The 24,549-nt window shown below is 43.1% G+C and overlaps 1 protein-coding gene across 7 annotated transcripts in view; it reads right to left on the bottom strand.

Moving 5' to 3' along the window:
- Positions 1-24,549, bottom strand: part of LOC144115248 (uncharacterized) — a 69,505-nt gene that overhangs the window by 12,901 nt on the left and 32,055 nt on the right. For 2 of the 7 annotated variants that reach the window (XR_013311321.1, XM_077649542.1), the window contains exons 8-9: positions 19,573-19,644; positions 14,985-15,049 (exon numbers count right to left, since the gene is read on the bottom strand). Coding sequence is in view for 6 of the 7 variants with exons in the window: in XM_077649542.1 (XP_077505668.1) it covers positions 14,985-15,049; positions 19,573-19,644 (137 nt within the window). In the remaining variant the exon portion in view is untranslated. Of the gene's footprint in view, positions 1-1,067; positions 1,083-3,869; positions 3,886-8,063; positions 8,367-14,984; positions 15,050-19,572; positions 19,645-24,549 lie in introns of those variants that run through there. The other 5 variants (XM_077649544.1, XM_077649545.1, XM_077649543.1 and 2 more) reach the window with 5 other exon arrangements.

Below are 24,549 nucleotides of genomic sequence, written 5' to 3'. Positions count from 1 at the left end.
ATTCGCATACCCCTGATATACGCATAGATTTTGGAGCTTAGATGAAAGGTAAAACACTAAACCATGGAGCTTACTTTCCAATATAAAGAAATGAGTGAAATCCACTTTAGCGTCCCTTTTGCAAATAAAGGCAGCAAACAAATACACGGTGTCCCAACTAATCACACAAATCTTAAAACGAAACCACACTGCATCGATTACACAAGCTGTACTGTTATAGTCATACTGTGAAGGCTGTAGTGTTCCTTGTCACGTGGTCAATCAGATAGGTTAATCAGATGAAAGCAAAGCACTCGATTTTAATTTAGGGGGCCATGCACAAATTAGAAAGCTGGCGACTGAAGATTTTATGTCCAGTTATCTGCAGTATGCTCCGTTTTGTGTAATGCTTTTGCTGTTAAAAAAATCAAAAGAACACTTAAAAATCACATGATTATCACTTTCCTAGTATACTACAGTACTACTCTCTAAAAACCTTAAGTGATTAAACTCTGCTCAGTCTGGCAGACTTATCGGATTAACATGGTGATGAAGCAGTGGTGGCTACATGCACGTATGACTGGTTTCAGATGCTGCAGCAAGCTGTAAGCTTTTTCACTTTCACAGGACTGTCCGGCCAGACAACCAAGGGTCTGTTTATCAGCAATATGCTTGCCAAAACTGAACCACACAGGCTCTTTTAGTGTTTCTAGGGCTTTATTTGCAACAAAAGAAAAGCCACCAAACCAAACGGAGCATGGCGAAAAAAATTGAACGAGATAAAGACGATTTGCAATATTTTAGGAAATAATCCTTAGACCAACATTACTCTCGACTAAACACTATTCTGCATCATTCTTTAATAAATACTCATCCACAACAAGCTTGTTAACAACATGGAGTCTGTTTTATTTTCATACATGCTTGAAATGTTTTCCTTGCTGTGATTTAGCTGCAGCACATTGTATATATGTTTGCATGCCTTTACTTAAAATGTGTTTGAAAGGAAAGGGCTGTTTGAGCATCCTGTTCATTAAGCAACACCCAATAAAATACACTATTACATTCTGTAAAATTTCCATACGTACATAATTGGTGTGCAGCTACATACGTGATCCAGCAAAAGCATTATGTGAATGAAGAAAAATAATCCAGCAATGAGAAGTGCAATTATGATGGCAATTTGTAGCAGTCAAACACAAGCAAGTGAATTCAGCATCTAGAGATACACCACAAGCACAGAAAATGCAAGGTCCCTGCCATTTTCACTGCTTCATGCATGCTCCATCAAGTGAAGAGCACTACACACAGCTGCGTGGACAAGCGGAGCTACACAGACACCACAGGACTCAGGGCAGAAAGGAAAAAAACAACACACACAAGGCCCTGTAGTGTCGCAGCAGTGGAACTTGCCCGCGATAAGCGTATACCATCTGGCCCGGAATATAGCTTTACCAATCTGAAGGCCCACGCGGATGCGGGGGGTACACTACCCTTTCTCAGGGCAAGAGCTCCTCTGGTGCAGGTTTCATTTACCAGGCTTGTGCAGTGCATGATGACTGCAGCTTTTTCTTACATAGATGCAGCTTTTTGCATGGTGTCTCAACCAACTACTGTATAAATCAACGAGGCTTCACACACAATAAGTAATGCTGCATGAAATTGAGCAGAAGCACAAATAGTAACATAATGGGTGCTGTCACGATTCCATGGCTTGCATCTCAACAGCTCGATCAGTTGAGCCCCACATTTTCATCAAAGCACGTATATTTGACAATACCAGATGTGAAACTTGCTGCACATTCTGCCTTTAGTTAGAGGAAAGTGTGAGCCGCTTTCTGGGTGCTCTCAGTACGGCTAAGGCCATTCCTACGAGACAACCACTAAATGAATTATTGTGCCTTTGTTCAAACTTAACATATCACATACACACACTAGACAAGGGGTTCTTAAGGGTGCTTGTAATATGTTAATAGAAGCATGTTCCATTAAACAGCTTTTAGTAGTGCAGCCTAAGAATAATGAACGACAATAAAATATACTGATGTACAGTGTTAAGGGAGAGGAAGTCTCATGTTCATAGTCTTGCATCATTCCATATACAGGGCACAGAAACAACGAGTTCGCATTCTTACAACAGTGTCTAATCAAAACAATATAAAGTCACATTTCACTGTAACACTGTTTCATACACAACATTATTCAGCAAGTTTGAGTAACAGCACTAAATTTCGAGTAGCCTCAAAAAACTTTCTTTTTTGGTAATCCAGTTTCTAACACACAAGTAAATTTCTCAGGTTAACATACCACATAATCTCATGTAAGGACCACACCCCCTGATTTGTACAAGATAATTGCGAAAAAAATGTGGTTGTATGTTTTTTTTTATTCGTGTACAGGCCGCACCACAAAGTGCGATCCTTACACAAGTTTATATGTTAAACAATCTATTAAGTGTGAAACATCACGAGAAAATCAGGTCCTAAGAAATGTGCATAACAACTTGCAAATTAATGCCATACAATATTATGCTTGTGTTTTAATTCTACAAGTGATATTTTCTGTTATGAAAATTTGAAAAAAACAACAATGCATAATTACTGATAATCACCCTTTGTTTGAAATATTTTTATATGGCAGATATGTGTAGCAGAAAAAATCCAAAGATCAACGAAACACCAAATGAAAATGAGGGAGTTGGCTCCAATTTACGAGAAAGACATTTCCTATAGTTGGGAAGCAAATAAAACTCACTTCTTGCCAAATAAGTAAAAAATACAGCTTTTCATCCCACGAGAGCTGTTTATGATTTTGAACCACATTTGATTTAAATATGAGAGACCTGGACTTCGAACCATGTCAGTGGTACATGTTTCATGCTTTCAGACCAGAAGCAAATCATCACGCTGACAAATTTATCAATACCTCTCAAACATTAAACATTTTGCATCACAGAAGATGCACTACAGCATAGGTCTGATTACACTTGCCAACCAATGCAATCCCACATTGCTACTACTCCTACAAAATCCAACTGATCAGAAGGATGACACAACAGGCTAGGAGACGTTTCACTGTTTTGTTTTGTACAAGACTGCAAACATATAACATGTACTGTTTTATAGCTGGTAGCACACAGCAAATTGAGCAAGCCATGCAAAAAAGAAAAAACACATGCAATGTTAATGTGTCAAAAAGAATGTGGAAATCACCAACAAGCAGAGTCCAGAATATCTGGTCTTTGGTTATACCCCATGTCCCAGTTGACCAAAATCCACCAGCAAATAACTGCTCCTTGTACTTAGAAAAAGTTCCTGATGTAGCTGATTTCAGTATTGAAACATAACACATATGACATGTAAATTGCACCCTCGCTAAAAATATTTTAATGCAATAATGAGTCATTGGTCCCTAACACAATGCTGGGAAAAAATGCCAGTCTAAGCTAAACATAACATTCTTGCCAGCCTTCTTGCAAGTGCTAGACCTATTATCATGAACATACCATTAGGCAATCGTGCTTGGTACCCTGTTATAGAGAATGTCACGACAAACGTGCAAGGAATAGCTCATGATCAAGCTCATGAATAGTTTATGGACTAAGGCTAGGAACATCAAGAATGCTGTTTTCGCAAGTTCTTTGAAGATATAGTTTGCACATGCAGGTAAAAACGCAGCACAGAAGTCCTTTAGTAAAGCAAACCACACAGTCTAGGTGTCCTTCCTGCATCCCAAATACCTTGCCAGTATAGTGCAAGTAACCTTGCCAATACCGTGCACTTACCCCTCCCCCCTTTAGCCATGCAGTGAGGTCATAAAAAAATTAGAAAAAACAGCACCAGCAAAGCTTGTAGCATACAATGCATGTGCCTTTATAAAGGACACCATACCTGTCCAATCCGGAAGCTGCTCAGAGATAGCAGTAACAAATGAGAAAAAAAAAGTAGAAATGAATTCATAGCCCATTGATTACACCACAAAAAAACGCACTCATCATATTCATTACCAGTCACTGATCCGACCACACCCACTCTTTACAAGCAAGTTTTCTAACCTAATCCTCCATCCAACTGTCAACACACACACCACACCCAACTACATTCTTTTCCCTTTGCATCAGCTCCATTACTTTAAGCCTACAGCTTATCGCTCTTATACAGTACAAGTTCCACCCCAAGTCAAGCTCTTCTCCTAAACTTCAGCCACATCAGCTCATGTTTGTTTCCAATTCATGCTGCTCTCTACCCTACCATGTTATGTCTGCCATTTCCCTTTCTATCATACAACGTATACCCTGCTATTCCCTTTTTACGTTTATCATTATACTAAAAGTTTCAGCTCCACAAAAGACTATTGGCAGAATGCATAGATGACTGTTTGCAGAATACATATCAGCAACCTGCTTCTCTCTCCATGCTCTCCACCAATTGCCCTCAACGCTACTCCTGTCCTTCTGCTAATTTTCTGGCTTGTTCTGAGCCAACTGTGACCATTCACTCACTACTCCAGTGGCTCACTTCCCTTACTATCCTAACATTCCCTTAGCTTCCTTTACAATATCAAGCTTACCAATATTATTTCACCATTTCAGGTTCTTTATTATTCACTATAAATCATCTCTCGAGCTCCCAAAACATAACACGGTCACCTCCTAAACCACAGGCTGCTGAGGTGTTCCTTGTAAACATGTACACTTCATTTTCTCAATCTTGTGCTCTAACACATATAACAGAGGTGCAATGAGTAGCAATAAAGATACTGCTTTCTTGCATAACACCTTTACAGACTGTTGTATTTTTGCAACTCTTCTGATCATAATCATCAGCATCAGCCTGACTATGCCCACTGCAGGGCAAAGGCCTCTCCATTAACCCGGCCCTGTGCTGGCTGCGGCCACCTTATCCCCACAAACTTCATCTCATCTGCTCACCTAACTTTCACCCAACTTTCTGTCACCCCTTGCCACACTTCCCTTCTCTTAAAATCTAGCCTGTTACCTTTAACAACCATCAGTTATTTTGCTTTTGCATTGCATGCCCTGCCTATGCCCATTCCTTCATTTTTATTACGATCTACACTGGTAAATGCATTCTTTCTTAATGCCTTAATTATACAAGTACTTGCATGGCTCCCAATATTTGCAATAAACCTATGCCTTTCTTAGCCTGTGAAGGTAATATAAGGTACGGTATAGTATATGTGGGGGTTAACATCTCAAAGCTGCACATGGGACGTGAGGGATGCCGCAGTGCGAAGCTTTAGATTAATCTCGACCACCTGGTGTTCTGTAATGTACAACGGCATTACACAGCACACATCACATCTTTGCATTCCACTTCCATCGAAATGTGGCTGCCACGAAGATAATACATGCACGCCTATTGTATTCTGTGCCCTGGAGACACCTTCACCATCCAGTTAATGAAGGGGCCAAAAAAAATAACTAGGGCATAAAGGGATCGAGAGAGCACAGAATATGATAAACCCTCATAACCCAGTTAATCAGGCAGGTGCAGTCCATTGCTAGAAACCATTCAAAAAAGGACACCCGAAAGAGCAGTCTGGTCAATAGCCGGTTCTCCAAAAACTAGCTTATCCAGTTTGTTATCGAATTTTATTGAAATATAATGCTGAACTGATTTTATTAAAATACAGTGGTGGGAATTGCCAAGACCATTGTGGAGCAGGCTTTGTAGCAGGCAAAAATTCAATTTAGAGCAGCTTCTTCATGTTTTGTAGCATGATCCCTATAGTGAGAATGCCACTGTTTGAAAAATGACAATGCGCTGCACGAAGATTTGAGTGGTGCAAGATGGTAGACTGCCGTCTTGGCCAGCTTTGCGTATTTATTTAAATGCACCCAAATTCATTAATGAGTAACAATGGAAACAAGCCGCAGCGGTGGCCTAGTGGTACAGCATCCGCCTCACATAAGGGAGGTGCGGGGTTCGATCCCCAGTGCCACTGGGTACCCACCGGTGGTACAATGGGCACAAGCTTTCCCTGGCCTGGTGCTCGGCTTAAACAGCGTGAAATGCTTGGGAAATGGGTCTTTGACCCCATCTTGAGCACAAGAAAATACCTTGTCTCATGGTGCTCTTTGGCTGCAGATGCCCTTGCACCATAAAAATTCACTGTCATCAACAATCGAAACAAGCGAAATATTGTATTGCTACCATAAATGAAAATTTTCCTGTGCAAATTGCAGAGAAGGTTGTGCAACGCCCATTTCAGTTGTTTTCTGCAATATCACTTCAGCATGGTTTCTTGCTTAACCAGATTAAACAGCGCGAGAAAGACAAGGACAGAACAAGCACAACATGAGCGCTGACTTTTTTTTTTATGGGGATTTAATGTCCCAAAGCGACCCAAGTTATGAGGGACGCCGGAGCGAAGGGCTCCAGAAAAAATTCGACCACCTGGGGTTCTTTAACGTGCACTGACATCGCACAGTACACGGGCTTCTAAAATTTCGCTTCCATCGAAATTCAACTGCCGTGGCCAGGACCACACCCGCGTCATTCGGGTCAGCGGCTGAGCGCCATAACCACTGAGCCACCACGGTGGCTGAGAGCCGACTTTCATTTGAAGATTTATTACCAGAGACGGCATTTAGAGATTTTTTTTTAGCTGCGGGACTATCTATAAATGCAGTCTCTGGTAATAAACCTTCAGTTGAAAGTCAGTGCTTGTGTTATTGTGCTTGTTCCATCCTCGCCTTTTTCGGGCTGTTCAATATGAATAACACCAACTCGCTCAGTTTTCCGTTCTTCTTCTTTAAAACTTAAAAAGAACCCGTGAGATTTAAAAGCAGGCACATCACTACGCTCCTACGTCGTGATGTTAACACTCCACAACGCACTGTAATTGAACAAACTCAGTTAAGAAAAACAAGAATGAATGAAGAGACCACCGTGATCACAGCGATGGTTCCAGGATGAGCGCAGCCGCTTTGCTTCGTTGAAGTTATGAAGCTGCAGCATGAGCGTAACCACACCATTTCTGTTATATAGCATCGCACAGGCCAGTGCCTAGGCAGAGCTTAAGTTCATAGGTGTCTATGATAGATTTCATGCAGTCCAACATGGGCGCACCTTTCGTGATGAAGCATTTATCGCGCTGCACAGTCCTCGTCTTATATCTTCTTCAGTTAACTGGTTCAGCGTTGTCACGTGCTTCCCACGCACTTCGCTGCTCACGGTTTGCTGCTTTGCAAGTGTTTTGCCACAAAGAGACTCGGTTTGAATTCCTCGCACCACAACAAATAGTTCAAGCTCGTGTGGAGGAAGTTGTCCAACAATGACATCAGCTTAATATCACAAGTGCACACATTATGGTCACCATATGCCACTCCATGGAGAATGCCACCCGATCACTGAACCAGGCTCAATTTAGTTACAACTCCTATTCATAGTAACCAGCTGTACACTGCAGTTTCAAATTAACTTGGTCTATTGAGCAAAGAAATTGAAAGCTCATGTTGACGGCACTGTTACAGATAGCGAGCATGAATCGGGTCCATGAAATCGATCCGTATCAGCCAAAGTGCGTCCGAAGCTTTTCTTCCAGTCTTTCACTGACTTTATCGGACATGAGACAGTACTAAGAAAAGAAATTTAGCGCTATTTGAGCCTCTTAAAGGGAAGCTGAAGCACTTTTCGAAAAAAATGACTTCTCTACGTCAGTTTATAGCTTTTAGTCCGCTGAAAAAGAATATCTCATTCAAAAAGAGCGGGAATAAACGCAAAAAGTTGTTTTTTAGAAGAAAACGCGCCCCACCGCCTCAGGGCACCGAGCGAACGCCGCTCTTGCCCGCGATTGGCCGGGACCGTCGTGACGTCATCCACGGGGATCTCCGGCCGGCACCGACGTTGCTGCGCAGCGCGTTGCTTCAGCTAGCTTTTAAGGACTACGTTTTGGAAATTATGGATAATTCAAGCAGTACTGAACAGTTTGTACTTTCGCCATACATGTTCGAGCCATCAGCAGCTTCAGAAAACGGCGGAACCAACGACGCCGCGGAGTGCGCCGGCAGCAGAAGTCAAGTCGCGATATTTTCACGTGTTCAAAATCTCCTCTGCATGGATGGATGGATGAGAGCTTTTATTTCCACGGGAAATAGAGACCCCTTACTACTCACTGCCCCGGCACGCAGGCCTGGAGGGCGGGGCGGAGCCTCCGTGACTAAAGGCTAACAAAGAGATTTTATCTCTTCGCGGCGTCAGCCGCCAGGCGGATTGCCTTGTTTCTGCCGAGCGGGTTCTTCGCTGCGCAGCAGGGCTTCCCAGCTTTCTCTGCTATCAATATCTTCGTCGACTCCGGGGTAGTCGGCGCATTCCCATATTCTCTGCTTCCGGGTAACTGTGGAACCGCCGGACTGTCGGAACCTGGACGAGCGCGCGCAAACGTATTCCAAAATTGTTGAGAACTACAGACTAAACAAAAAACTGGTGCCACCGCCTGATAAGAAGATAAGTAATAGAGAAGCGACCGCATAACAGCGCCTGCAAGCCGGAAATTTCGTTAACCCAGTATGTGCCTTTCACGTCCTACCAGGGTAACACGAAAGCCAAATCTCGACTGATACGCATGTTTTGCGTAGGTGCATGCGCGTGCAAAGCTTTTGTGCAGGTGCAAGTGGCAATAAAAAAGTAAATTGCGTAGAAACGTTTTTGTGTACTGCTGCTGCATAAAAGCCTGGCCACCAACTTCTTGTAACACCTGTAAGCATGATCTAATTCAGATCATCGGCAAGCGTCACGAGTCGCGCGAGATAAAGCATTTGTTTGTTCATTTATTTATAGTTACTTGCCTAATTACTCCCGAAGGCGTTTTAGAACTACAAAAGAATGCCAAACTAGATGAGTTGGAGTGCGTGCATGGCAGTACTGCAGCGCGAAGAGACGAGGCGACCAGGAGGAAGCTCCCGTGTGCGCTTTCCTTCTGTCGCATGTTCGGGCTACTGTTCAACCATGAAGCTTCTGCACTTACCCCCCGTACGTTGTTTTTTTTTGTATGCTGACTACGCTTTTGGAAAATAATTATGGCTGCGTTTCAGAGCTCGCAGTGCTGCTCATCAAAACTGGTGTGCTGCGAGATATAGTTGCTGCTGTTGCGTATCGAGATAACCGGCAGGATTGCTTGTGACAGATGTATGCGTACCGCGGCTCGACAACTTTGCCGTCCTGACTCAAGGACAAATTAGCATGAATTCAGGCGCCCTTAACGATCGTCAGCCATGACCAAGCGCTCATGAATGCAAATGTTTGCTTTGCTCAAGTATGCTATAGGCTTATATAATCGTTTTTTTTTGTTCAGTTAGGTGCAGCTGCATGTGCTGCGCGCTGATGAAGGATTAAGAAAATTGCTTGTGCTGCCATGAGGTGCAAGTAATCAGGTAAAAGCCAAAAGGAACACAGTGCGTAACGAGCTCAAAAGAGTTCAAGACTGTGTGTCTGAAATACAATGCTGGAAGTGGTCTTAGCTCAGCATGGATGTGAACCAGCTGGAAAAGGCAAAGAGTTAACATACAGGTAATAAAGTAATATAACAAAAAGAGAAATACTGAAGCACATATTTTGTGCAGGCAGTTTCGGCATGCTGCGTACTACCAGGTTGTCTGGTTAACATGGAAGAGGCTGGGGGAGAACAACCGATGGATTCTACCACGCTGTGTGCTGAGCGCTGTTCGAAAGAAGTACCATGCCAAAAGTGGTTAATATACAGGCTTCAAGCATTACACGGAACGCCCGAACGAGAGAAAGTAAACGGAAACGGCAGAAGATTACATTGGTCTGGTTCGCCAAACCGCGGGCCGCTGCGAAGCAAGCGCAGCCGGACGGCCGGCCGACTCTCCGTGAATGGCGTTACTTCCGCCAGTTCTCCCTCTCTGCCGTCCCCCCACCCGGCGCTTCCGGAAGTGACGAGGGCGTGCCGGCGGCGGGTTTTTAAGAAGCGATTGCAGCTCCGTTTGCGGATAGAATCGGGAAAAAATTTACACACGTTTTTCAAGATCCTTTCTTCTCAACCACAGCGTTTCATGCGATTCGAAAACCGCTTCAGCTTCCCTTTCAAATCAATTTTTTTCTTTTCCTGTGCTTTCAACATGAAACAGGATGCAGTTTGATTACATCAGTCATCTATCTTATCACATATCAGGAGAAGGGGCCAGATTCATGCCTTTGCACATTAGATGGTAGCAGCTGTGCACGTTGGGCAGTAGCCTCTGCCTCTTCACATTTGGCATGGCTCTTGGTTGCTGGAATAGAATTCTGGCGCAGCCTTGGCTCAATTTTTAGCAGCATGTAGCAGATTTAATGCAGTGGCGCAGGTTGGCACAACTGGAGCAGCATTCCCACCATTGCAAATGGCAACAGTAAGCACCTTGGAGATGACAGAAAGCAAGCTAAGAGTCTGCAATTTGTCAGTTCTTTGGCATCAACTTTCTCATCCATTAGAATCAGGTTGTCATTCTTCAATGCAGCTGTAATGTACTCAATGTCAAGAGGCAATGTGTACATAGGACTGCAGGCCTCCTCGGCACGATACCTCCGCTGTGTTTTACAAAATCTAGATTTATTGCTTCTTTTACCAACATCATTTCTCCTAGTCATTGCTTGATAATTTGGTTTATGGGGGTTTAAAGTCCCAAAGCGACTCAGGCTATGAGGGAGGCCATAGTGAAGGGCTCCGGAAATTTTGACCCCCTGGGGTTCTTTAACGTGCACTGATATCGCACAGTACACGGGCCTCTAGAATTTCACCCCCATCGAAATTCAACTGCCGCAGCCGGGATTCTCGGCCTCTTGGCCAAGACCAAAGTGTCATTGCTTGAAACACCTTTCTTGTTCTTTGTTGGAGATTTAATTTCTGTGACACTAATGTTTCTAGTTTCTAGAAATGGCCCCCAAGTTGGTTTGTTAATGGCACAATGCAGTAGAAGGGGAAATGCCATTTATATTGCTGATAAGCCAACTTTACCCCCTATGACATACGCAGTTTCCCACCAATGCCTAGTAGTCTTTCGACTGTTCTCATGCTACCCTTCACGTTTCAGTGTTTCAACTTTTTTGCACTGAGGCTTCAGAGTCAATCCCTTTCTTTCTGATAAATTTTGACAGTCTTGCCAGTTGTATCTAATCTTGCTTCAGAGTCAATCCCTTTCTTTCTGATAGATTTTGAGTCTTGCCAGTTGTATCTAATCTTGGGCTTGCTGGAATCAGCTAATTACGTCCTCTGTTCCCTCAAAGGGTGTGCCAGTTTCCTTGCTGCTACCTGACCTTTTATTTTGCTAGCAAGCTCAATACTACTTTTGTCGTTCACTGCCACTGAGCTATCATGTCCTCAAAAGCTAATACTCCGGTCATACTGGATGATTTAATGTCATTGTAAGCTAATGATATCAGCATGTGAGGCTATTAAGAGGCTGCTTTATGAGATTATTTAATGTCATTAGGTTCAAATGACATTCAATATTGTTTTTTTAACTCTTCTGCATTTGACTTCAAACCTAATGCCTAATATCTACTTAGGACCAGCAGTGAAAACTTACACAGCACAATAATAATCCACACACCACTGATGGAAGAAGTTATTTTTTACATTCAATAACACCCATTTAGCTCCAGTAGAAAGCTGACCCACATTACAAGCTGTCAGAGAGAGAGTTCCTTATCTCCATGCCAGTAGCATATGAGCACCACTGTGCAAGTTGCTCAACCCTTTCAGAAGCTTTGTGCACAATTATGCACATAGTGAACACGCAAATTTTTTTGAGAGTGTGTTGCATCCCGGAGTGGTTTTATTGTTTCAGTCAAATTTAGCATCCTTTTTGTCACAAATAAGTTGGTGTTTTGTGCCATGTAGTGAATGCAGTAAATAATATTTCACTAAACAGTGAGCTGAGTAGCACGTTGCCCACCATTTTTATGGAGAAAGATTCTGCCACCAGTAATAACATCGACTCTTTTTGCTCAATGTCGAGCCATAATGGACACCTTCAATACAAAGTGAATCCATGATCCCTCGGGCACTTACTTGACAAATGCGGGCATTTTGATGTTACAATTTCTAACCAACCTGACACCTTGTGCGGGACTTTGCACATCCTTGTAAAAACTTTCCCCATGGGCTTTTGCGCTATAAAACTAACAAATTGCTGTTCTTGATGCCTAAATACACTGTTTACGTGAAAAAATAATTGTTTTGAAACAAAACAAAAAATGGCACCTGAAAGGACTATCAAACTGGCTATTTGGACACAGTTGTCACGATCACTTAATATTCAACACGATCTACATGGCTCTGCTTGTTAAGCAGAGGCCTTCATCTCGTGAATGCCCAAACAAGCTTCATGCCACTTTATGCCACTCTCCTGCTCAGTCATGTTCCATGTTTAAATTTATCGGATTCTTGCTCGACTAGCCTTCCCTTGATTTATGGTGGACAGGTATTGCTGAAGTAGTGATATATAATTAAGTATTGCTTCTAAAAGAATATAAAGAATGCCTTGAAGCATCACACTACAATTTCAAACACTATGAATGTGCCCTTTTTTACCTGTTGTATTACTATCTTCCAATTTCCATAGCTATCATTCGCAAATTGATTTACTTTTGGCCATGTAGCAACAGTAGAGGGCAAATGACATTCCATGAATTATACCACATTCACTTCAAATGAACTTAAGCCCTCCAATGCAACATTGCTACGACAAAGGATAGTTGTACTCAAGCAGATGTTTGAACTGCACTTTTCCACTCACTGCTAACAGCCCAGCCTGCACTTTCTGACAACTGTTCTACGCTCTTTTTTCCAAATCTAGGTTAGTTTTGGACCACACCATCTGATGTCTGATGCAGACAGAACTTTAGCGAACCCAACACTGCAACAACCTGCACGTATAAGGCTGATCTCATTTTTACAATAATAATACCCCCTCCATCAACAACAGCAACCTGCTCAACACAAGGACTTGAACATTACATGAGTCCTATTTCATATTTGGCTTCTTTGTTGGCCTCTTCCCTAGCTACCTCTTGTTCCGGGTATTAAGAAAGGGCCTTTATCCTATTTACCCATAGTACACTGCAGTATACTACTAAATACTGAGTACACTCTATTGCAGTACACAGCAATTTTCAGGAATGGCGCCAGGATCTGCACAGCGGGCTGGCGAGTCAAATTTATGGAGACATGATGCCACTGTGGCATTGCTCCTCATAAAGATAAAATAATATAAAAGTGAACAAACCACAGTAGCAACAGCTTCATAAACTCGTTGGCCAGTAGGGGGGCTTAAAGAAAGGCTGAATGAAGCGCTAAGAAATTTTTTTATAAAGGCCGGCAAATATTTAGAGTGGTGGCCACCACTCTTCGCCTCTTCTTGGTGCCGTCACTAGCACTTTTCCTTCTCCACTTCCCATAGACCTCTCCCAGTCCTGTTTGCAAAGAGTGCAATACCAAGGAATGTGGCCAGCTTGGTAATGAGTTCTATTTTTGTCACTTACCTTACCATATTTCTCATACGCATGCCAATTGATAAAAAGATTTTCAGCTTTCAGATTTTCAGATCTTACTGAGACCACAGCTGTCCCCACTTATGAGCCACACCTATGGCACAATGTCAACCGCCAAATTTTTGTTTGCCATGACTGTTGCATGTGCACCAATACTACTGGGCAGAGGGCTACTATTGGGCATCTTCAAAGAACCTTCAGCTTCGGCATCATGGCCCATTCATACCACTACCAATTTCTGCCTCTCATTAAAGCAGATGGACAAAATTTACATGTTGCATTTTTATTAGACACAATGCCAGAATGACAGGCTATAGCTCGTAAACCACAAAATCAGCCGAGACGAGGCTGTTGTTCAACATTGCCGACAACAGTTTTGTGCTTCAAAGCCTCAGTACTTACTCCTGAAAGGAAGAACTCTTGCCTTGTGTCATGATGCCATTACTGACTGGTCACATTAGTTTGACGTCACTTGGGTCTATTGCTGGCATCCCATCATCATCTGCCTCTCCCTAGTAGGTTATGCCTAGCATGTCATAGATCACACAAACCCTCGGTCCAAGTAAAGAGCCCAAGGGGTTTGCTTCTAAGCAATGCTGCTGTGTGGATATTTTTCATCACCAGCATTGCAAATCTTTTGAACGTAAGAAGAACTTGCATCCTTGCATCTCCGAAACTGCTTCCACAGATGCTACTAGCGCAAAAGAGAGAGAGAGAGAGAGAGGTGCTCACTACATGGTTTTTGCCAGGCACACTTAGCACAAGGCTCCATGAAGCAACGGAATAAGTAATTGCACCATCTGGGGGCACTGCAGTGGAGGGCTCCAGATTAATTTAAACCACCTAGGCTTCTTTATCATGCACTGACATAGCACAGTACACAGGTGCCTTACGCTTCACCCCATCAAAACGTGGCTGCCTCAGCCAGAATTGAACCTGCATCTTCAGGCTCAGCAGCTGAGTGCCCTAACCACACGAGGCCCATTGCCAAAATCAAATCCACAAGATTGCGCTCAACAGCCAAATGTCACAGGCACTGTGCCACCAAGGTGGGTATCTTTGTTGTGTGGCTGGAAGAAGGTTCATAGCAAGACTAAGGCCCATTGAGCTCAATAAGGCAAAGGCATATGCTGTTTAATGGCCCAAAGTGACATTGGCTATGAGGGATGCCGCAGTGGACGGCCCCATATTAGTTTCGACCACCTGGGGTTCCTTAATGTGAACTGACATCACACAGTACACAGGCACCTTATGTTTCACCTCCATCGAAACGCAGCCACCGCGGCTGGGTTTGAACTCGTGTTTGAACTGCTGGACATATAAAGCATAATAGGTAACAAATGGGCAACAAGCACAGTTTTGGACCTGAAAACATGAATGCTTTTCAGGGACAGAAAGAGAGAGAGAAAGAGAGAGAGAGAGCAAAACAAGCAAGACAAGGCCTCCAAGTAACAGGCAGCCAACAAAGAAAGCGCTCCTCAAACCCACCTGACTAATCGCCCCCGAGAAGAAACCTCCTCCGAAGAAGACGAGATGCTTTGAAGAAATTTTGGCTGTACAACAAAGAGAGAAAGACAGAATAGAAAATAAAGAACCACACTTGGGGGACATGCACAGGGTACCAAAAGCCATGCTCCACATCTGAAGCTCACCAACACAGGAAACATTTAAGTCATGCAAAGACAACCACATAATCGCTTCGGCTCCTTAACAGTGACATTGTACAAAAATATGCCTTTTCAAATCATTGCTAGCATGTCTCAGCAAACAGACATGACAAAGTCAGGAACATATGGCACCAACAGACTTCCACAGCAATTAACCAAGGTAAAAAAAAGAGGGAAGAAAGTAGCCCACAGGACAAGCTAAACAGGAAAAGAAAAGGGTATAAGTAAGAGTGTGTGATATTCGAAATTTTGAATATGAATTGAATATGTTTGTTATTCTGTTCATATCTGATTTGAGAAATCAACATTAGTAAATTTCCCAACATTCAGCATCCAAGCATGGAAAAACCACATTATTTAGGCAAATTATACGAAGATCGAGTATAAAGTGCCAGGAAAACCGTACAAACACGTCCTCCTCGCTTTCTGCTCCATCATTTATCGCGTGGGCTGGTCAGATCCAGACAATGCTAGGCTTGGACCTCATGCAAAATTCGGCATGTGGGATTTTACACATATCATATGTGATGTGAACAAAAAAGCCAAGATGGCCAACAAAATCACAATACGAAAAAGCGAGGTTTTTTTATTTCATCCTTCCCTAATGTGCTTCATATTTAATGCCCACACTCACGGCACTCGTCCTGCACAACTCTTCTAGCATGAGCTCCACCGTATCGTTTTCGTCAACTATGATATGCTAGAAGCCCACTTGCAAAATCTCACATGAGGCGGCACTGGCAGGGCAAGCGATCATGAAAAAATGCTGCCTATTGCATGGTGCGCTGTAACCTGTGCACCTCTGATGTGCACGCAACAGCAGCTGTTACAATGAAAGGAGGGCCCTGTCGCTAAAGCCAAACAATTGCCTGACCACGTAGTTTCAGTTTCTGAGCCTTGCCATCAGTCCACGGTGACGGCGGCTATCGGCTACGCATTTGCCAGCCGCCCGAACCCAGCTGCACGTCACGTTCGGACATTGACGGGCGCATCAATCACCATTTCCCTTTTGTTTCAAAAGCAGTCTCGCCGCTCTGATGCCAATGTTCATTCCCCTCGTTTAAGTCAGCATTGTTCTTCCAGCATGCCAGAAGTGCACGCTTGTCATGGCTTTTTGCTGTTGTTAGTGCGATGGGGGCCTCCTTATACATATCATCGCATTTTCATATTCTTGGCAGTATTTTTTTCTTTTTTTGTTCAGTGGGTGGGGAATTTCGAAACTCAATCTTCGGATAATTGGACCATTTCTTCCGGACTCATGAAGTCGGAATTAATGACGTTTTACTGTCCATCATATTATTTTTACTTCATAGTCATGTGTCAATTCATGAATTTCAATCCATTACAGATTTTGCTAGACCACATTACAAGATGCACACTGTTATGCTATCTAATCACACAGCACATATTTCTGTGCATGCCATGTCTTTTTTTTTTTTTGGCATGCTGCTGATTCAGTCCAGTTTGTTAACTTCGGTTGGATGACCAGTTTTAAAAAAAAAGACAAAGTTCGACTATCTTTTTCTGACATTTATTTTTTTCCTGAACAGATATTCCTTATTTGAAGAAAATTTTATTCATATTCGAAAATTTCAATCTTCACATACGCTTAATATAAGCTTTCAAATAACATCACAGTGACTTCAGACTACTGATTAACTCAGCCTTGCCTTGCTACCTGCAAGCCATTTGACAGTTAGCTCCAGTGGCACTGCTAGTGCTCCAGTACAACAGTCATCCTGTGTTTAAGCTACCGACCAGGACAAATTTTTCTTCAACCATGAAGACTTAAAAAGGGTAGACAGGTTTGCTTTACAGCCATATGGGAACACTCGGGTGCATGTCCTAAATGGTTAATCCTTTTTTTTAAAAAGGACATAATACACCCTTTCTGACTCAAGCTTAACATACCCTGCTCTAAGTCAGCCCAATTTTTTCTGTTATGAAGTACAGTAATCACAAACATGACCAAAAAAATGTGGCAGGTAGAACAATAGCAACTGAACAGCCAAGAGAAATCCACAGCAGGCTTACATCCAACCTAAATGCAGGACTTCTAAACTGCCGATGTGTGTGGCAATGCTACGAGTTGATGCTATTTTCCCGCTGCACGTGCCCGACTGTCCCACTTTTCCCACCAAACAAATAAAGGCTGTTGCCAGCACAGCCACTGCCACAGTGCTCTGTGAGTGCCGCATGTATTACATAAGCTGCACACGCAACACAGTTATGTGTGCTACAAAGCTACATAAGTGTCGTTATGTGTATATGTGGCCACATGAGTAGTACATAAGCAGTACACACTGTGACTGATCACATGGTCAAGCACCACAATTGAGAGATATTCCCCTGACAAGCAACGCCTGCAGTGACACTCATCTACGTCTTAGGGAAAGCTGCACTAAAGACACATGACCAAAGTGATGAAGTTGAATTCATTGCACTGAAAATCACCTAGCCGTGATCAACTATAAGCCAGAAGCCTCGTGTGCTCTTCTGTAAGTACAAAGTAATAAAGGAGCAAGAATTCAAGCAACCAACACTGCGGTGTACACCCCAAGATAATGGAATGTGCTAATAGAATGTAAAACATAATGGACCATGCACAGCTTTGTTATCTAATGGCTGCACCTTTAAACACCTTCACTTTCCAACCAGTTATACCTTTACAATGACAATGAAGAAAGTAGCAAAAAAATACAACATGGCACAGTGTTTTTTTTTTTTGTAAGAATTGTAAGAATTATTGATGCTAGAAAATTAGCTAAAATTATTTTCTCTGCTCTTTTTTCTTTTAATGACCCTGGTCATCAATGGTTTGAAACAATACAGCATATTTTGGGACCATGAAAGCAAAAAAAAGAGTGCAAGCAAGGATTGCCACTTTGAGTTAAGAGAAGAGAGATGCAAGTTATTAGTTTTGCTCCCAGGAACCTTGTACTTTTTTTTTTCCACATCTGAATGTTTAATGTCCTTTACTTTTCAAAGCAAAAAAACAGTACACAATTATACAGTAACTATACCAAACAGAACCACATAAAATGTTGAAGAAAAAGACTGCACACAGACAGGCTAAAAAATTTTCTTTTTGACCTCTGTAACTGGCTCAAACAATGCCATGACCCCAACATTGCTATGCTTGCACGAATAGCACCGAAGGTATGTGGGGCGTGGTGCCACTTAAGGCAATCACAAACAATGGGAAACTCGAAAAATTGAACTGTTACATCGGCCCTAGAGCCAGTATTTTGAGCTCAAAGAATTCCCAGGGGAGCTAACCTTTGTTGATAATTTTTCTGTTATAGCTGCTAGTCCACAACTTTGAAATTCTGCAGGCATCAAGACAATTTTCTTGCATTACAGCTTACATTTCTAACTGAGTTCTGTGTCGTGCTCTATTATTCACCTGAGCAAGCCTACACTCTGACATGTAGTCAGTTCATATAGACAAATTACCTTTCAAGAATATAAATTACAAAGATTTTACAAGCCCAGAAAGTTGTGTAAACATAAAGTACCTGGTGCAACTCCCTCCCCATGCACTTTTTTTGCATTACAAGAAATTACAATCCTGTGATTAAGCAGCTGTTTAGATGAGCTTTGTAAACTGTTTGTGAGAAATAGGAGTATTCAGAGCATGACAAAACAAAATATTTTGCTGCATGATACGTGGGGCTTAATGTCCCGAAACTGAATGGGGTCTGCAACACATACCACAGTGAAGGTCTCCGAACTAATTTCGGCCACCCGAGGCTCTTTTGAAGAGCATTGAAACTGGACAGTGCAAGAATACTGGCAAATTGCAGCCACTGCTGCTGGGATTCAACCCTGCAGTGCTGGGCTGCTCACCCAAACGCAATAGCCACTGACACAGCCACTAAGACGCAGCTCTGTGGACTTGTACTTTTCTTGCACTTTTGTACTTTTCTTTGTGCTTGTGCTGGTGCGCCGTTTCACCACCAAGGCACTACAGCACTACAGCAGTAAAACAAAATACTTTGTGGCTTGCAGTGACTATTCAGAGTTATATAGGATTACTACAATGCAAAGTATAAAGAGCCTGGAAATGAAGACGCCCCCGCGGTTGTCCCGCATGTGGCTCAACCAAAGCCATCTTCACCTGGACCCTTAAAATTTCCAGACAAATAAAGCAGACATGCTTGCCAGATTCCCTTAAGACTATTCTGTCACAGAGCAATTTTGTCTGCCATGACCATGGACTGCACATATCAGAATACAAATTTCGGCGTTACCAGATTACAATGCTCGCTAGCTGATTACTTCCACATTTCAGCACTGGTCAAACACAACTAGTTTCAGCTTGTACATACATTTAGACTTTCTTCTGGCACAGAATGAAGTGCTTATTGAATTAAGATTCCACTCAACCGAAGTAGAACCTGGCTTACCCTCTCAGTCTGCACCGCAGCATTGACTTTCCCAGGGTCCTTTTCAGTGCTTACTATATTCATGTACTTGGTCTGGAAATAAAAAAAGGCAAATAATAAATAAATGCAGCAACTGCAAGCAATGGCGTAACTGCTTTTGAAGGCTCTTCAAGAAGTGGTCAAAATCAGTCAGGAATATGTGCATGACAGCAGATAAGGACGTACAGTAACAATCAATTTCTGTGTTACTTTTAGGTGTCCTTCTTGAAAAGGTCAAATTTATTATCGGACTCAAAATAGTGCCACTTGTCCTCAGACCAAAGGCATAAAAAGTAACAAAATATACAGATGGAGAATAATTGCTCTCAGTCATGTCTTCTTTCATTAAGCTGATACAGCTCGATTTCTCTGGTAATAATGTCCAAGAACAAACCTAAATACTGAAAAAAGATGGAATAACATGTTAATAACTATGCTGCTATAGACAGCTTGCTGGAGGAACATATGTACAGGCGCGGCCAGAAAAATACGGAGCACAGGAATGGCCGCAGAACTGCAGTGAACTGCTTATGAGCGCTACATAGCATGAGCGTAGGGAACTATGCGTGTCGGCACGTGCAGAGAGGCGCCAGGGCACGGACCCACTTTTTTGCCGCAGGCCTATCAGCATCACTGCTAAACGTATAGTCTGCATGCCTGTAGCAAAGGAAAGCCCGCGTGCTTTGTAGTGCAACACAACTTGGCGCTCGGCGTGCGACATCGACGATAAACTCAGCCCGCTTGGAGGAAGGCATCACCTGGCGGAATTGCCCGGAACAGCGCAGCATCTTTCGAGCAAAGATAACGCCAGGGTTGAAGCAAAGAGCGGGGCTCGGTGGCGGGTACTCTCGCTGCACGCGGAGAGCCAAGTGTTTCTTTCTGTCGTTGATAGGTGGCGCTTACATCCAGTTTCCCCTAGTGTTCCTAGATATGCTCCCGCAGGGAGCAGAGTTGCGCGACTGTTTTCCCCGCGCCGCTCGTAACACTTTTCGCGGAGCGGCGATCACGTGTTCACGCTGACGTATTTTGTTCCAAACCATGTCTGCTCATGTCCAACACATGAGCGGGAAAGGGACAGCCACTCCCATCTTGAGCACAGTCTCCTTTGTTATCCGACTGAGGGGGTATTGTGAAGCCCCCACTGGGAGGAGGATGGTCCTAGGTTGCCTAGGTCCTAGGGTGCTTCTAAAGGGCCTTCTCATGAGGCTCCTGCCACATGAGAAGCAGCTTTCCCGCAGAGCTTGGAACAAAATGGCGGACCTTCGCGCAACTCTGCTCCCTGCGGGAGCATATACAGGAACACTAGTTTCCCCTCGATGCGTCACCTGTTGCGTGCTCCATATTATTCTGGCTGCGCCTGTACATATATATGCATCACTTGTATGCTTTCCCTGATACATCACTTGTGCGCTTTCCCTTGCATACATACTGCATACAGAGGTGGCTGACCTTCAGGCTGTTTTTTATTAACTGGATGTTGTCATTGTTAAAGAGTAAACACACAAAATTTTGGTGGTGTTTCTTTATATGCAATAATGTGTACGACATTAGAAAGCATAAATTGCTAAGTGGAATCTGCCTACACCTGATAACTATTTCTGTAAACGAATTCCTTCTCTCATGCTGTTTCAGTTTGGCTTCAACAACCAAAGGGTGGAAATGATATCAGCTTTGACTTCAGGTCATGTGAGGCATGAAGACGCCGTGATAATATAGGCGCTTGTTCATTTTTTGCCATTCTGGCTCTTGAGACAAGCTTGCATAAAAGTTGGAGCAAATTAAAATTATAAAGCAGTGATTACGGTGCAGTTTGTTTGTGCCTCATATGTCCTGAAGTCAAAGTTGAAGCCACAGCAAGCATACACGAGGGAAATAATTCAGATTATCACCACATCAAACACCTTCGATGTAAATATCACTCACATGAGCTTAACAGCTTGCACTTTATCATGAAGGAGCGTGCACCAAACTTCTGATTGCAAGTTTTTTTTCTTCTTCAGAACAGTGAGCAAGAAATTACAGACAAGCCCACTTATAACGGCTACAGTTATAATGAACGCTTGCTTATTATGAACGAAGGCGGTGCTGCCATCAAAATATGTATGAGGGCAATGGCATTGCATCTCAGATATAACAAACGCCTGTGGCTGCACAACTCGGTTAAAGCGAATGAAAAGGTGCTGTAAGCTCAGCCCCACAGTCGAAACCACTGATTCTTGCAGAAGCGGACAGCGCCGGCCATCTCCTAGCCTCCGTGTCAGCCTCCCCTCCCTACTTCGTACAGAAATAATGAGGTGACCAAAAAAAAGCAAACAATGAAAATAAACATCAAGGAATATAGGACGTATGGAATGCCGACAAAACTTTTCACCAGATGCGGCCGTCAAAACAAATGCCTTGAGAGGTGATGCCTAGTGCTGGTGGAAAGTGCAGTAAGCTTCACGTTGGCGGCTTTCTGTGCACGAGCATAAACAGCAGCGACTGCTAGTCGCAATTTGTCACTGGGAAGACTTGCAAGGCGCAGTGCTTTAGAAGCTACGTTCTCGTACACCCTGTGCATGATAAAAAGACCTGAATAATGCTAGACTTTTTTTTTTAGACTAGAGGGGTCATGTCGATGATAGGCAAATTGTTTGTCACGTGGCTCGTTGAGTCCAACCATGACATGGTGAAAAAAAAATAGGAAGGTCCTTCTCATACTTGACAACCCTGTGTTGCCTTCCCTTGCTGCAGTGACCATGCTATTCTGCCACCTAACTCAACAAGAAAGACCAGCCACTTGACATGGGCATAACTCGTGTGCTCAAGGTGACCTGTCAGCAGTGCATCACCAGTGCATACTGATAACAATTGACCAACCAGGTTCTTCAGCATGTACTGACATCGCACAGTACACGAACCTCTAGCAATTTGCCTCCATCGAAATGCGACTGCCATGGCCAGGATTGAACCTGCGTCTTTCGGGTCTGCAGCCGAGCACCATAACCGCGGCGGCCCTACGCGAGCCGAATATTCTATAAATGAATATTTTCTCTAAAGTTTTGGTTTCGGTTATAATAGCCAAATGATGGCTATGATGTACGAAATGAGTTGAGGTCGTGTGAGGCACTCAAAAACTGAAATATAATTGCTGCTTGACCATTTTTTTGTCACTGGAATTTATGTATACGCCTCGTATGACCTCCACTCGTTTTTTACTTAACAGTCAAAAATCGGCAGTTGAAACAGAAACAACATGCCAGAGAAAAATTCAGTTATAAATTATTTACTGCACATTGGTTACCTTGGCATTTATATGGTGCTGATTGTGTGCTGTACTTTAACATGATTATGTGAATAACCCTGATGACCAACAGGTATTGAACGACACATTCTCTCTGTTTTGCAACTGGAGTGAAAAATGGCGAAAGGTAATCAGTATGAAATAAAAACAAACAACTGCCATGACATTTTCTAACAAAAAAACAACCGCCACAACCCAGTTACTGTAACAAGGGGTACTATCGCGTAGAAAAGAAACGCGAACAGCGCAGCGACTAAGCGCTCGGCTGTTAGAGTTTCTTTTGATCGCTCTTTTACCTGGGTGGCAAGAAAATGACGTTACAGACATCTTAGAATGCATCACGGGCGACTCTCGCGCCTTTTTGCTACTACTGAAGCAAAAGCGTGATGATAAGAAATTCGAACAGCGGAGTGCGTAGGCTCCGCTCTGTTCGCGTTTCTTTCCATCGCCCCTGCACCTCATAGTCACATTCACCTCTAGCCTAAAATGGCAGACATGTTGATACAATATGTGCTAAGGCAACCACAAAACTCAATACTTCAAGAGTACTCCAAAAAATGCAAATCAAGCATGCAAATTACTTTGTACAATACCCTTGCATGACCCATTCTTGAATACGCTTTTGTTGCCCAGTTCTCGCACAGTGCTTGTAACTCTGACAAGCAGTTAGATTTATTTACTGCTAATACGACTTCTCAACTCACTTTCATCACATGCCAATGAATTATCGCTGCAAACACTAAAGTATAGGCGCGTATGCAACCACATTGTCATGTTGCACAGGATCGTCCACGCTTCCAACACCCACTTCAGTCCCTACCGTCACATTCACTGATCATTCCTTGTGCAAAACCCGACGCACTAATCCACTGAATATTGCAACTTTTAAGAGCGTTAGCTCTTACTACTTACTTTTGTCAAGGACGTGTTGGTCTGCAATGAAGGTCAAATTGACCAAAACAATAACCACGTGACCACACTATATCACATAGCAACAGCGTCTCAAATGATACCTATACATCCTATCCGTTATACATGAGCCAGTACAGCGGCCATTGAAGTGGGATCTCCCCCCCCACCCCGGGACCACCATTTGCATAAAATTCTGGGGGCCACCCGATTGTTGACGCTGAATGTTCTAAGTGGTGTCAAATGTTCCTCAGGATAAAATTACGGATTGAGATGAAGCCCAAAATATGCGTGGGATTCACGACGACTTTATCACCCCCGAACTGTGCATTTCGAGGACATTCAGACAGCCATTACAGCCGAACCGTTTGTCGCAAGGGGTTTCGGATGGTGTCAAACGATTCATCATGTTGTGATGCACAGGTTTATAAAATTTTTAAACTGATGTAACGAGGAAATATACCGGATATAGCGAAGGTCGCTGTAAAATCACAATAGTAGTGCAAAACCCACGAGGTAGATGACGTTGCTTATGTCTTAGAAGGGTAGAAAGGAGGTTGGACGACAATCTGTTTTCATTGACGCAGTGTATAGAGATTGCTGGAAAGGAACACAGGCCCCTATGGCTACCATTTCTGGATATTAGGGCAGCCTACGGCAATGCTATTCAAGAGTATTTGTGGGACATACTGGGCACATTGGCTGTGGAAGATGGAGTAATTAATCTTTTAAAAGATATATATATAAAGGTAACAGAGTGCTTATAA

Source organism: Amblyomma americanum, chromosome 1 (assembly GCF_052857255.1).
Source record: "Amblyomma americanum isolate KBUSLIRL-KWMA chromosome 1, ASM5285725v1, whole genome shotgun sequence".
Classification (NCBI taxonomy): Eukaryota; Metazoa; Arthropoda; class Arachnida; order Ixodida; family Ixodidae; genus Amblyomma; species Amblyomma americanum.
Note: the sequence above shows the minus strand (reverse complement) of the source record. Positions and strands in the feature narration are given on the sequence as shown.